This window comes from Mercenaria mercenaria, chromosome 1, assembly GCF_021730395.1.
Source record: "Mercenaria mercenaria strain notata chromosome 1, MADL_Memer_1, whole genome shotgun sequence".
Classification (NCBI taxonomy): domain Eukaryota; kingdom Metazoa; phylum Mollusca; class Bivalvia; order Venerida; family Veneridae; genus Mercenaria; species Mercenaria mercenaria.
In genome coordinates, this window is record NC_069361.1 from 62,653,196 (window position 1) to 62,667,171 (window position 13,976).

Sequence of the window (13,976 nt, forward strand, 5' to 3'; positions counted from 1 at the left end):
TTCCCAAGAGTGTATCATAAACATGAGTGTCTGAGCTGCCTTACCCCAGAGTGCATCATATATATGAGTGCCAGAGCTGCCTTACCCCAGAGTGTATCATATATATGAGTGCCAGAGCTGCCTTACCCCAGAGTGTATCATATATATGAGTGCCAGAGCTGCCTTACCCCAGAGTGTATCATATATATGAGTGCCAGAGTTGCCTTACCCCAGAGTGTATCATATATACGAGAGCCAGAGCTGCCTTACCCCAGAGTGTATCATATATATGAGTGCCAGAGCTGCCTTACCCCAGAGTGTATCATATATACGAGAGCCAGAGCTGCCTTACCCCAGAGTGTATCATATATACGAGAGCCAGAGCTGCCTTACCCCAGAGTGTATCATATATACGAGAGCCAGAGCTGCCTTACCCCAGAGTGTATCATATATACGAGAGCCAGAGCTGCCTTACCCCAGAGTGTATCATATATATGAGTGCCAGAGCTGCCTTACCCCAGAGTGTATCATATATATGAGTGCCAGAGCTGCCTTACCCCAGAGTGTATCATATATATGAGTGCCAGAGCTGCCTTACCCCAGAGTGTATCATATATACGAGAGCCAGAGCTGCCTTACCCCAGAGTGTATCATATATATGAGTGCCAGAGCTGCCTTACCCCAGAGTGTATCATATATATGAGTGCCAGAGCTGCCTTTCCCAAGAGTGTATCATAAACATGAGTGTCTGAGCTGCCTTACCCCAGAGTGCATCTTAGATTTATGTGCCTCAGCTGCCTTAATCCAGAGTGTATCATAGATATGAGTGCCAGAGCTGCCTTACCCCAGGAGTGTTTATCCCAGAGTGCATCATAGATTTGAGTGCCTCAGCTGCCTTACCCCAGAGTGCATCATAGATTTATGTGCCTCAGCTGACTTAATCCAGAGTGTATCATAGATATGAGTGCCAGAGCTGCCTTACCCCAGAGTGCATCATAGATTTGAGTGACTCAGCTGCCTTATCCTATAGTGCATCATAGATTTGAGTGCCTGAGCTGCCTTACCCCAGTGTACCATATATACGAGTGCCAGAGCTGCCTTACCCTAGAGTGTATCATATATACGAGAGCCAGATCTGCCTTACCCCAGAGTGTACCATATATATGAGTGCCAGATCTGCCTTACCCAAGAGTGTATCATATATACGAGTGCCAGATCTGCCTTACCCCAGAGTGTACCATATATATGAGTGCCAGATCTGCCTTATCCAAGAGTGTATCATAAACATGAGTGTCTGAGCTGCCTTACCCTAGAGTGCATCTTAGATTTATGTGCCTCATCTGCCTTAATCCAGAGTGTATCATAGATATGAGTGCCAGAGCTGCCTTACCCCAGAGCATTTACCCCAGAGTGCATCATAGATTCGAGTGCCTCAGCTGCCTTATCCAAGAGTGCATCATATATATGAGTGCCTGAGCTGCCTTACCCCAGAATGTATCATAGATTTGACTGCCTGAGCTGCTTCACCCCAAAGTGCATCACAGATTCGAGTGCCTGAGTTGCCTTACCCCAGAGTGCATTATATATATGAGTGCCTGAGCTGCCTTACCCCAGACTGCATCATAGATTTGAGTGCCTGAGCTGCCTTACCCAGAGTGCATCATATATATGAGTGCCTGAGCTGCCTTACCCCAGAGTGCATCATAGATTTGAGTGCCCGAGTTGTCTTACCCCAGAGTGCATCATAGATTTGAGTGCCTGAGCTGCATCAAGGTTTGAGAGATCTCTATCTGTTGATGATGTGGAAAAGTTCTGCATTCTCTGCTGGTATGCTTCCTGTCTCACATTACCTGACGGGGCTCCCAGACCTGGTCGACCTCGTCCAAGTGGCTGTGGGGCCAACATTCCTCCAGGAATATATCGTGGCTTGTCATTCATCTGAAAGAGTCCATAATTTGAACCAAATCAGAAAGGGGAAAGTTTCAAACAAAACAATTTAGGAAATTAATCTGCCTTGGATGATCTACAAATAAATACAATCAAATCTTACAATCTGCAGCAACACAGCCATTGCATTTGAAGGATTACAATAAAACTATGTGTAAACACTTTCAAAGGGCACAGTATCTGCTAATGCACTCAAATGCATGTGATATTTATTTTATTATAACAAATAATATGAAAAGTGTTCCATAAATACCCAGAAAAGTGCTTTCATTTCTTCCCTTATCATAAAATTCACTGAAATTGTTATATCATGCAGACAAGGGACTTTAAAAAATTGTACACAAAATGAAATCTTTTTTTCGGAAAATATAATTAATACCAGTCTTAATGTAGTGATATGTTATCTGGCCAAATTTTGTCGCTTTATTGACTGATTAAGGCATTACTTGCCACTTACTTATATTTCAAGCTTCATTTTCCTTAATAATAACATGGAGATCAGATAATGTTTTTGAATACTGTGAAATCATTTAATTTCGTTGGCACGAAATTTAGTGTTTTTGCCAAAATGGCTGTTTCGTGGGGACATGGATTTTCAATTTTTGAAAAATATTTTTTTCGTAATTCCCACAGAAATAGATCTAGATCATTTTGTTCTTACATGTGAAACCTACATGTGTCAAACAGCGTTACCATTGTTATCTATGCCACGGGAGATTAGTGAGTGATCATTTGCCAGTTAACGCCTGCGTTATCTGTAATTATACAACCCCTAATTTGCAAAACTTAATGAAACTGTGAAAAATTCATGGGTGTTCACATAATACTCCCTGCTCTTTCAGAGACGGGCGTATAAAAAACTATTATAGATTTACTCTGCATCTAAAACTGTTGAACCTGTGCATGTGTTATTTCCTGCCGAGAAACATGTAATGTGAATTGAGTAATAATGCATCGGACGCAAATCTAGCAGTTAATATATAATATTTAATAGTCCCAAAGTAGTAGTAGTTTACTACATGTCAGTAAATATAAACATTTCAGAGTGGGGCCGATAAAATCAAATAAAAGCCGCAGCATAGTACCGTTGGCACGTGATGCTACGTTAAACTTCTATTTTTAGCATCTACTTTTATTTGACGAGCAAGTCTAAACAAACCACAGGTAAAATTATGTCTGAATGAAATAGTTTTGTTCTGACGCAAACCTATGTCTATCGTTGATGGAGCCTCCATAAACTACACGAAAGCTGCAGGTCAGTACTGCGGCATGCATACAACTACCGACCAGATTGGATGGCTATGGTGTCTTTTTTGGCAACATTGAGTACAATTTACATTATCAGGGGCATAATTTGTTTGTTGGGACTTAATTTCCTGGTTGAGCTGAACCACGAAATCCACGAAAATTAATCCCCCACGAATAATAATGATTTCACAGTAGTGACTCTTGATTTGTTGAAGAAAGTGTAGGGAAAGATTCAATAAGACATTTTAGCTGACTAGATAGAAAGGCAATGTTTACAATCATAAAATGTGTTTCACAATCAAGCAATACAATACTTTCTGTGAACTTTGGAATATTTTACAAGTGTATGGTTGACTGCATGACTTTTTTAATTTTCACTTTAGAATCATAGGCGTCAGTTGGCCTTTGGCCTCTATATGCCATTCTACAAGGGAATATGTGTGTTTAAAGAGGAATTGTAAACAAAAGGACACACTGTATCATGAATGGTGACAACTGTATTTACAAGTCCCACCTCTGGACAAAGGGAGAAGATCTAACAATGATGTAGTTGGCACGGTGGTCTAGTGGTAACACGCTCGACTGTCAATCCAGAGGACCTGGGTTTGAATCCCGGCCCAGGTACTGGAAACTTCTGAGATGCTTTCTGAGTGTCTTCCACCTAACTAAGAGGCCAGTACTTATTTGTCACAGGAAAGACAACTTTGCATGTATCAGTGCTCTAGACAGGACAATAAAATTTTGATGCAGGATGCTTACCCATCCACCTATACTAAAACCTCACTTGAACCTTTGTTCAGGTGAGCTAAAAAGTAGTGACTGGACCACATCATGTACAACTGAAGTACCGCAAAACAGTTTTACAGTAAAATTGTCTGAAAAAGTTGTTGAAATTTCTTAAATTCATTCTTAAAACTTCCTTAAATATTAAAAGATATTTTTATGTTGAAAAAATAACACAATGCTCACCCTTCTTGTTCTTCTCCTTTTTTCCTTATTTCTTCTGCGGAAATTCATTTCATCATCTCGTCTTTTCTTGAAGATTTCATCTTCTACCTCTCCCAACTCTGAAATAACACATTTTAAAATACATGTTTTGTGTCTACTTCTAAAGCTACAAAAGTTGATTAATAATGGGTTCAAACACTAACATACTAACAATAACAACTACATAATTCTTAGATAGATTTTCCATTTCCATCTCCTTGTTCACTGAATATAATGAGACTACAGTGAGAAATGTAAACATCTCTGCCAGATTTATCATTCAACATATTACTTTTATTCCCAATATTCTGCACATACTTTAAGTAAATGGAGTGAAAACGACTGGAACATTAAGAACATGTATAGGCTTTTCTTAAACTAGAGCTATCACTGATGAACAGCAACAACAAGAGTGACGGACTGTCACAAAATACGCCCGTCTAAATAATCAGTTATGTATCATAAAAAGATTTCATGAGTGCCTGGGGCGATTTGGGTGGTTATCAAACTTGGCTGAGATATTATGCCCACAAATTTGTCACAAAGTTTGGTGAAGATCGGATGAAAACTGTTCGACTTAGAGAGCGGACAAGGCTAAATTCGCAGTTTTATTTTAGTAATTCAAGGGCTATAATCCAAGAGTGCATGGGGCAATTTGGCTGGTTATCAAACTCGGCCTAGATATTATGCCCACAAACATTGTCAGCAAGTTTGGTGAAGATCGGATGAAAATCGTTCGACTTAGAGCAGACAAGGCTAAATTTGCTGTTTTTAGAGTAATTCAAGGGCCATAATCCTGGAGTGCCTGGGACAATTTGGCTGGTTATCGAACTTGGCCGAGATATTATGCCCACAAATATTGTCAGCAAGTTTGCTGAAGATCGGATGAAAACTGTCCGACTTAAGAGCGACATGATTTTGTAAAAAATGCTTTTATAAAAAAACGAAGTCCCATAACTCTGCAGAATTTTTTCTGAAAGAACGTAACATGTTTAATGCACCACCAGGATTGGTACTGATCACTTGTGTGAAATTTCATTAAAGTGTGTGAATGGGTTTGGGAGATTAGGCGTGCACAACATTACATATGGAGACTCTATGATTATAGTATAGTAACAAAAAACAAAGAACCATAACTCTGCAAATATTTTTTCTGAAAGAATGTAACATGCACCATGCACAACTATTGTTGTTACTGATCACTTGTGTGAAGTTTCATTAAATTGTGTGAAAGGGGATTAGGAGAGTTGGTGCACACAAGATTCTGTCTACAGATGGACTGATAACCTGAAACCTGAATACCCCGCCTCGGGGGGACAATAAAATCTGGTGCAGACAGACCAGTCATTCGATCAATATTTAAAACACTGGAAAGCAGATTCCTATCCATTTCTTCAATCTTGATGCATTAAGATGGAAATATTTAATAAGGCTTGTGAATGGTATTCTGTAATTACATATGCAATTAATGATGGAACAGCATGGAACAAACAATGAATTGACCTGCCATCACAAAAACACCATAAACCGTGTATTAGATAAATTATGTACCTTGCATTATAAGTTGTACTCTCTCCAAGGCCACAACACCACTGTCTGTAAGGTAACCCTGTTCATGTACAAAGAAATCAACAATTTTAATTAACACACAAGCAAAACTCCTTGCTGAACATTACTTGCAGGCTGGTGGATATCTCAAATCACAACTGACACTCACTTTTATTCTACTCACTTTTTTTAGTGATATAACAGTCTCAGTAATGAGCAATACAATTTATCACAGTCATTTCACTGTCTCAGTTTTACTCTGATCTTTATGAGCAATTCATTTGCTACTGTGATGCTACTAAGTTTTATTCTGCTCATAAATAAATAAATCTTGCAATTACTTTCATGTATTTTGCCCTGTACTTTTTGGGACAGGCAATGTAAAGCTCTTCATGTATGGAATTTAAAGATATTTTGTCTCACTTTTTGAATGATTAAAACATGAAAACAGAGACTGACTAATCAAAATATACATGTACAGTCAAACTTTGTCCCCTCAAACTTGATGGGATCGGCATAAGTTTTTCAGTTATCAGTAGTTTGAGCCATTGAACTATATACATTCTACAGGAACTTTACTGGGACCTAACATTGAGTTTGAGTGAAGGATGACGTCTGAATTTATCGAAGTTCAATCTTTCGAAGTTTGACTGTAATGTAAATCTTACCCCTGTCCTTCTGACTGCATTTTTGTACAGCTTTATTAATCTGTCTATTGCACCTTCTCTGTAAAATAGACATGTTTGTTAGCACAATGCATATGTAAAGATTTCTCAATTCTGAATATTCTACCGTCAAACTTACTTGAATAAGCATTCAATTACTGAAAGCAGATAACTCTGGACCTGACAAAAGCAAGCAGTGTCCTATCTATTCACTTATCTAGAACAATAACAAAGCACAAGAGCTCATTTCATGTTAAATTCTCTTACAGATGTTTACATAACTCTTGACTGCTTCTACTAGTATGTCGACACATTTCTTTTAATATTGTTCTTTTGTGTGTAAAAGCTATATAGCCTGTTAAAATTCACCAAACTGTTTTTGAAATTAGCAGACAAAATCAGAGCATAAAAGCAACATACTTATGTAAATTTCTATATTTTTTCAAAATTTGTGAGGGATAAATTTACACAGGGATTTTCTATGAAAATTACATTTTCCACATAAAATCAATCAATTTAAGATATCTTCAAAAGTCAAACAAATCCTGCTACCAACCCACAAGACCTGTAGAATATTGTGTAACTTTTATCCGGTTACAAATTTACAACAAACCCTAAATACAATTCTAAAGAATGAAACAGTAAACACATACCTGATTTCAAGTGATGGCAAGTGTGGTAAAAAATCATTTCCAACAAAGAAACACATAAACACCCAGTCATCTAAGGCTCTCTGAAATAACACAGACAATCACCAACTTACATATGTCTGTTTGTTTGTTTGTTTTGGGTTTAACGCCGTTTTTCAACAGTATTTCAGTCATGTAACGGCGGGCAGTTAACCTAACCAGTGTTCCTGGATTCTGAACCAGTACAAACCTGTTCTCCACAAGTAACTGCCAACTTCCCCACATGAATCAGAGGTGGAGGACTAATGATTTCAGACACAATGTCATTTATCAAATAGTCACGGAGAACATGCGCCCCGCCCGACGCTCTTACCTACTTCTTACATATGTACACTGTATATATTAGCATTTATGCCTGAATGAACATATAGTCATATAACAGTCTTACTATTACCGGTATGTTTCAATGGATGTGTGTGTCGTCTATACTGATCATGTTTTGGAATAAAGAAATATTTTTTAACACTGACATTTACAAGAACACGTTTCAGTTGAAGGAAATGATGTATTTTTTTACCCAAACTTTCTCTGCTGTAAATGTCTTTGCATGTATCAGAAATAATTTGGAATAACTGGAATGGGTTAACTTCCAAATGTGTGAAGGGTTTTAAGTTAAATCAACAAAATTCAGATCATATGGAAACTTCAATGGTGGAGAAAGACCCCAGGTGACACTCCAAAAACTAGAGCTATCACTGAAGGCAATTAATACCCAAAGACCCTGCTTTGATCTACGGAAAGTAAAATGTTGTGATCATGACTTTTGACTTACAAGTGTGACCTTGACCTTAGACCTAAGGACCCAAGTTGTGTACTCTGCTTGTCATTACAATGAGGTTAACAACTGATGCTTGTTTTATGAAAATCCTTCCAGCTGTTAAGAAGCTGTGAGCAGACACAAATTGCAGTTACTTAATCTTTGACCTCTGTGACTTTGACCATGGACCTAATGACCTGGTTTGTACACTCTGCGTGTTGTCTGGACAAAGAAAACAATTGGTGCTAATTTAATGAAATTCACACTAGTGGTTTAGAAGATAAGGAGTGGACACAAATTTTATCTATTTCAACTTTGAACTCTATGACCTTGCATCTAGCGACCTGGGTTGTGTGCAATGCACACTGCCTTGATGCGGTAAGAAATGATGCTAGTTTTATAAAAAAAAAATGTACCCAGTAGTTCAGAAGACATTGAGCGATATTACGGACAGACAGACAGACATGTGACTCCAATACAGTATCCATAAATTTTGTATCTGGGCATATAGTTACTTCAGACACAGACATGCACCTAGACAGAACCAATGACAGTGCTAGCCCTGGCCATCATAAATTAATAGCCACTTTTTTTTTCAGAGAAAAAATTAATAGACAAACTTGGCGTGCGCATTATTCGCGTGCGCTTTCGCATTTCAATAAAAAAACAACATAAAACAGGGTATTTATAATTATTTAATCTTTTTTTGTTCATGGACCACTTAAACACACTTTATTTTTCAATTATCATTATTCATGTTCATGTTTATCATAGGCTTTGAATAATCAAACATTTATTGTATGCATCTTCAGTTCAGTCATAAAACAGTATGTATTTACTAAACAAACAGGACAAATGTTTTGTTTTTATTTGTTTGTTTGTTGTTTTTTTCATTCGAATTCATTGCAAGTTGCTTCTAGTGCAAATCTGAATACATTTTCAATAAATGTCATTATACATTCATCATATCACTGAACATACCGTTGATACTCGTGTAAAATGCGCAGATTTATGACCCCTGGGACCAACCATGAGTCGTGAATGCGTAGTATGCAAGGGTATAGACGATTTTCCAACTTCAAAATAAGTTCATTAGCGATTTTTGCCATTTCGGTAAAGGGAAACTACTCTAATAGTCTAGAAGCATAGTACACAGCTTCATCACAAGAAAGAATTTTAAATCTAAAATGGAGTTCTAAACCCACAGCAGTGTGAGACAATGTCTTGGACCATTCAAGGGTACAAACTGTATAACTCACAAAATAATTTTGTTCTTACTTTAACTAAATGACCATACATACCTCAAAGTCATACGGAAATGGAAGCCCATTCATCTGTAGCTCTCTTTCTAAATACTCTCTCAGAACATTGAGTCGCAAAAATATAAACGGTGTTTCATCTGCAAATACTGGTGCCTTCTCATCAAATTCACCAAACTTTTCCTTGGGTATTCCCTGACATTCTTTCAGTTCATGGCCTGTTTGTTAGAAAAAAACAATGATGACTGATCTGTGGATTTTAATATTTTATAATATATTTGTTACTCTATCACTTATAAAAGTATGGTAGACCTGAGGGTGACAAAAGTTCTTCCTGTATTTGAAAAATTTCAATGCTTGTTTTAACATATTTTAATACAAATATGATTTTCTTCCTTTCTAGAAGTTTTATAATGTTTCACTTACTATATATAATAGATCAATGATTGGTCTTGTTTAAAATTTCAAGCAAGAGCTGTTTGTGAAAACACATGCACACCATGGTGGCCTGTCAAAGGTAACTGGGTACGTTATTTTCAGTCTCAAATATTTTTTGTGTTGGCTCTGACCTTACCTACTGATCACATGATATCTTTCTATCAAGTTTAATTCCTGCAGGTCCAAGTATTCTAGGTCCAAATATTCTTAACATACCAAAGGGAAATTGTTTCAAGTCAAAAGGCAGCTGTGACTTTAATCTACTGACCCCAAATAATATAGGTTATTCAATAACCACAGGCAATCATCCTATACAGTTCGAGTGTCCAAGGCCCATGTGTTTTCAAGTTATTGATCAGAAACTTTTTTTTTTTAATTTCGTAAGGTTTAATGTCACACCGACACAACTGCACTCAGAGTGCAGAGTGCAGGGCCTTGGTTTATTACAAGAGAATCAACTACCTACCAGATCATACAGAGTGCAGGACCTTGGTTTATTACAAGAGAATAAACTACCTACCAGATCATACAGAGTGCAGGGCCTTGGTTTATTACAAGAGAGTCAACTACCTACCAGATCATACAGAGTGCAGGGCCTTGGTTTATTACAAGAAAATCAACTACCTACCAGATCATACAGAGTGCAGGGCCTTGGTTTATTACCAGAGAATCAACTACCTACCACACCATACACAGTGCAGGGCCTTGGTTTATTACTAGAAAATCAACTACCTATCAGACCATACAGAGTGCAGGGCCTTGGTTTATTACCAGAGAATCAACTACTTACCAGACCATACAGAGTGCAGGGCCTTAGTTTATTACCAGAGAATCAACTACCTACCAGACCATACAGAGTGCAGGGCCTTGGTTTATTACCAGAGAATCAACTACCTATCAGACCATACAGAGTGCAGGGCCTTGGTTTATTACAAGAAAATCAACTACATATCAGACCATACAGAGTGCAGGGCCTTAGTTTATTACCAGAGAATCAACTACCTTCCAGACCATACAGAGTGCAGGGCCTTGGTTTATTACAATTACTTACCTACTGCAAAAGAATAAATTTTGGCAGTGTCAAAATTTAGCAAATATTAAAAAAAATTAAAAATGTTTCAGGGTTTATAATCACGAGATTGTAGACAAAATCCTTTCCTATCCTGCATGTTTCGGCTTTTAAAGAAGTTGGTGTCTGTAAATCTTACATATTGTAAAAATCACCATGTTAAACTTATTATGACCAGATGTGCCATGGTTTGTGTAATGACAATTTGCATTATACTAATAGTTAACATTTGTGTGAGAATTAATATTCTGGAGGTGAGTGATTTCGCAAATATAAAGTAAACTGAACCCTCGTGACCACTTCTGCTTTGACAGTATCTGATCACACTGACTGTAGAGCCTGACTTGGTTTCAAGACAATCACTTACCTATTTGACCACACAAACTGCAGCACCTTCATCTGTTACATGAAAATCACTTTCTAATTTGACCACACAGACTGCAGGGCTTTTGTTTGTTATATGAAAATCACTTACTTACCTGACGGCAAAGATTACAGGGCCTTAGTTTGTTACATGACAATGACTTACCTATCTGACCACACAGACTGCAGGGCCTTGGTTTGTTGGGTTTGAATTCCTCTCTGATTATGGTAAAGTTTGGTTCATGAGTGGCCAGACCTGGGGAATGAAATAATGTTTACATGATTAGTAATATCATTTTTTAATGTCAGTTTAATTTGCAAGGATAATGATAAGAAGATAAAACACCCTAATGGATCCAAACCACTCAACTAAGGACCTTGATCTTTCAACTTTGCTTCTGACCAAGTTTGGTGAACATCCATTAAGCAGTTCATTAAAGTTATTAAAAGGTTTTTCTAGTTTTAACTACTATGACCAGCACAATGCATAACCATCTGAACAATTTATTTATTTATTTGGGTTTCACGGCACACCAACACAGTATAGGTTATATGGCGCCAAACAGGACTACAAATTTTGGTTCCACATCTCATTTACATTGAAATAAAAAACCATCTGAACAAACTTGAGAAAAGTCAAACAAAGTTTCTACATATCAAGTTTGGTGAAAATCCACAAAACCATCCATGAGAAGAAGTTGTCTAAGATTTTTTTTTCTATTTTAGCTCTGCAGTCAAAAGGAAAACTTTTGAAAATAATTGAGAAAGGTCTATCCAAGATTGTTACAAACCAAGCATAGCAAAGATTTTTCAAATTGTTTAAAAAGAACAGCTGATTAAAGTCCTTTTCTATTTTTACCTCTGGTGGCTCATTTAAGGGGCCAAGCAAACAATTTTAATAAAACTGAGAGGTTGATACAAGGATGCTACAAACAAAGTTTCGTGAAGATCCTCCTAATGGTTCATGAGGATTTGCTTACAGTTTTTCTCTATCTTTAGCTCAGGTGGCCCCTGCCAGCAGTCAAACGAAATCATTTTTAAAGGATATCATATGAGAGAGGTCCACGCAAGAATGCTGCCTGATACATATTGTAGTAATACATTTAGTGTTTCATAAGAAGAAGTTGTTTCAGCTCCAGTGGACCCTAAAATGGGCCATGCAGCACAATTTGAGTTAATCTGAGAGAAGTTCATACCAGATTGCTACATACCAAGTTTGGTGGCGATCCATCTAGTGGTTCATATGAGAAAGGTACCAAGTGGAACTATTAGAACAAAGCTGTGAGAGGAACATAAAAAGATGTTGCATCAAATAAGTCAAGGACCATAACTCTGGTCTTGTGAAATCCATAAAGAAAACTCAGGTGCACAAATTCACATGCTGAATACTATTCCTAAATGGTTTCATGACACTAAGGGAAATATTTTTAAGATGTATGCAACACAAACTTTTAAGCACTTAATGTGTAGTTTTAACTTTGTCAAGGGCCGTAACTTTAGTCTAGCTGAGTGAAATCTCAAACAAAACACTAGGTACACAACTTCACATGCTGTACAACAATCCCATAACCTTTTATGACTCTAAGTCAAATACTTCCGTGACACAAACTTGTATGCCCTTTATGCATAGTTTTGACTTAATCAAAGGTCATAACTCTGGTTTGGCCAATAGAAATCCCAAACAAAACCATTATGTTTCATGACCCTAGGTCAAACACGATTTAAGATATGTGTGACAAACTGTTATGAAATCTCTAAAAAATCCACAGGTGCACAACTTCACATGCTGAATAATACTCCTGTAATACTCCAGTAATTTTCTATAATCCTTTGTCAAAATTATTTTTAGATACATGCAACACAAACTTTAAGGTCCCTTTTTGGGGCATATTTTTTATCATGTCAAGGGCCATAACTCTGGTCTGACTGTGTGAGATCCCCATTAAAACATCAGGTGCACAACTTCAGTGCTGAAATCCTATGAGGCTTGATGACTTTGGGTCAAATACTTTTTGAGATATACATGATACAAATTCTGACTGATGGATAGACAAAGGCAACTCTATATGAACCCCCTTGAGGGACACTAAAATTAATCTAAGTCTTTTCATTTCTTTTCCATTTATGACTTTTAAATAATACATATTTAAGAGGTAGTTACTTACCTAACATGATCAAATCAGCTGAAAAATAAAAGAAATCAAAATCAAACTTATTTCAAATACACTACAATAGCTGTCTAATGACAGAGTGCTCGGCTATTTGAAACCCTTCTACAGAATACCAGCTTACATGAAAACTTTGAAAAAAAATCTAAGTTAAAAATCTCACAGTTTACAAACTGTAAGTCAGAAGTCTGGAACCTTGCTCAGAGAGGTCATTCATTCCATGATGCCAAAGACTTACTACGAGTTTGAAAGCATTCCAATAGTAAGAACCTTACAAGCAGAACTTTCGCTCAAACTGCTAAGTTAACAAGCAAATTCAGTGAACTGGTATCTCCAACAGTATAAAGGTTTCACCCTTGAAAAAGCATTCTCTGCCTACAAAAATCACTTAAATGCAACTGAATTTCATTCTTTTTGAAAGATATTCATTCTAAATTATTGATCAAAAGCCATTTTTCTATATTAAGTAACAATAACCTTGACCTAAGCTACCAAAAATTTGTCTCTATGAAAGTTACCTATTTACCAGGTCTGGTTTTTATTCCTAACTGAAGAAAACCATGAGTAACATGAGAAAACCACTTTTCTATTTTTAGTAATGATGATCTTGACCTTGACCTAAGCAAACCAACATACATCTAAAACCATGACTTCCATGCAAGCTTCCTAAATTCCAAGTTTGGACACAATACCCTATTCCTTACTGAAGTTATTGATTAGAAACAATTTTCTATTTTTAGTAACAGCTACCTTGACCTTGACCTCAGTGACCAGAACGCATACCGTACATCAGTTTCTAAGAAAGATAAACATGTACTAAGCTTAGTCACAATATCCCATAGACTGTTTCCATACTATA

General features: G+C 37.0%; 1 protein-coding gene across 3 annotated transcripts in view; it reads right to left on the bottom strand.

The window, feature by feature from the left end:
- LOC123536147 (5'-3' exoribonuclease 2-like) overlaps positions 1-13,976 on the bottom strand; it is a 114,904-nt gene that overhangs the window by 75,188 nt on the left and 25,740 nt on the right. For all 3 annotated transcript variants that reach the window (XM_045319001.2, XM_045319012.2, XM_053549170.1), the window contains 8 exons: positions 13,115-13,132; positions 11,116-11,205; positions 9,122-9,297; positions 7,028-7,107; positions 6,378-6,435; positions 5,713-5,770; positions 4,144-4,241; positions 1,711-1,917 (listed from right to left, as the gene is read on the bottom strand). In XM_045319001.2, the coding sequence (XP_045174936.2) occupies positions 1,711-1,917; positions 4,144-4,241; positions 5,713-5,770; positions 6,378-6,435; positions 7,028-7,107; positions 9,122-9,297; positions 11,116-11,205; positions 13,115-13,132 (785 nt within the window). The remainder of the gene's footprint in view (positions 1-1,710; positions 1,918-4,143; positions 4,242-5,712; positions 5,771-6,377; positions 6,436-7,027; positions 7,108-9,121; positions 9,298-11,115; positions 11,206-13,114; positions 13,133-13,976) is intronic.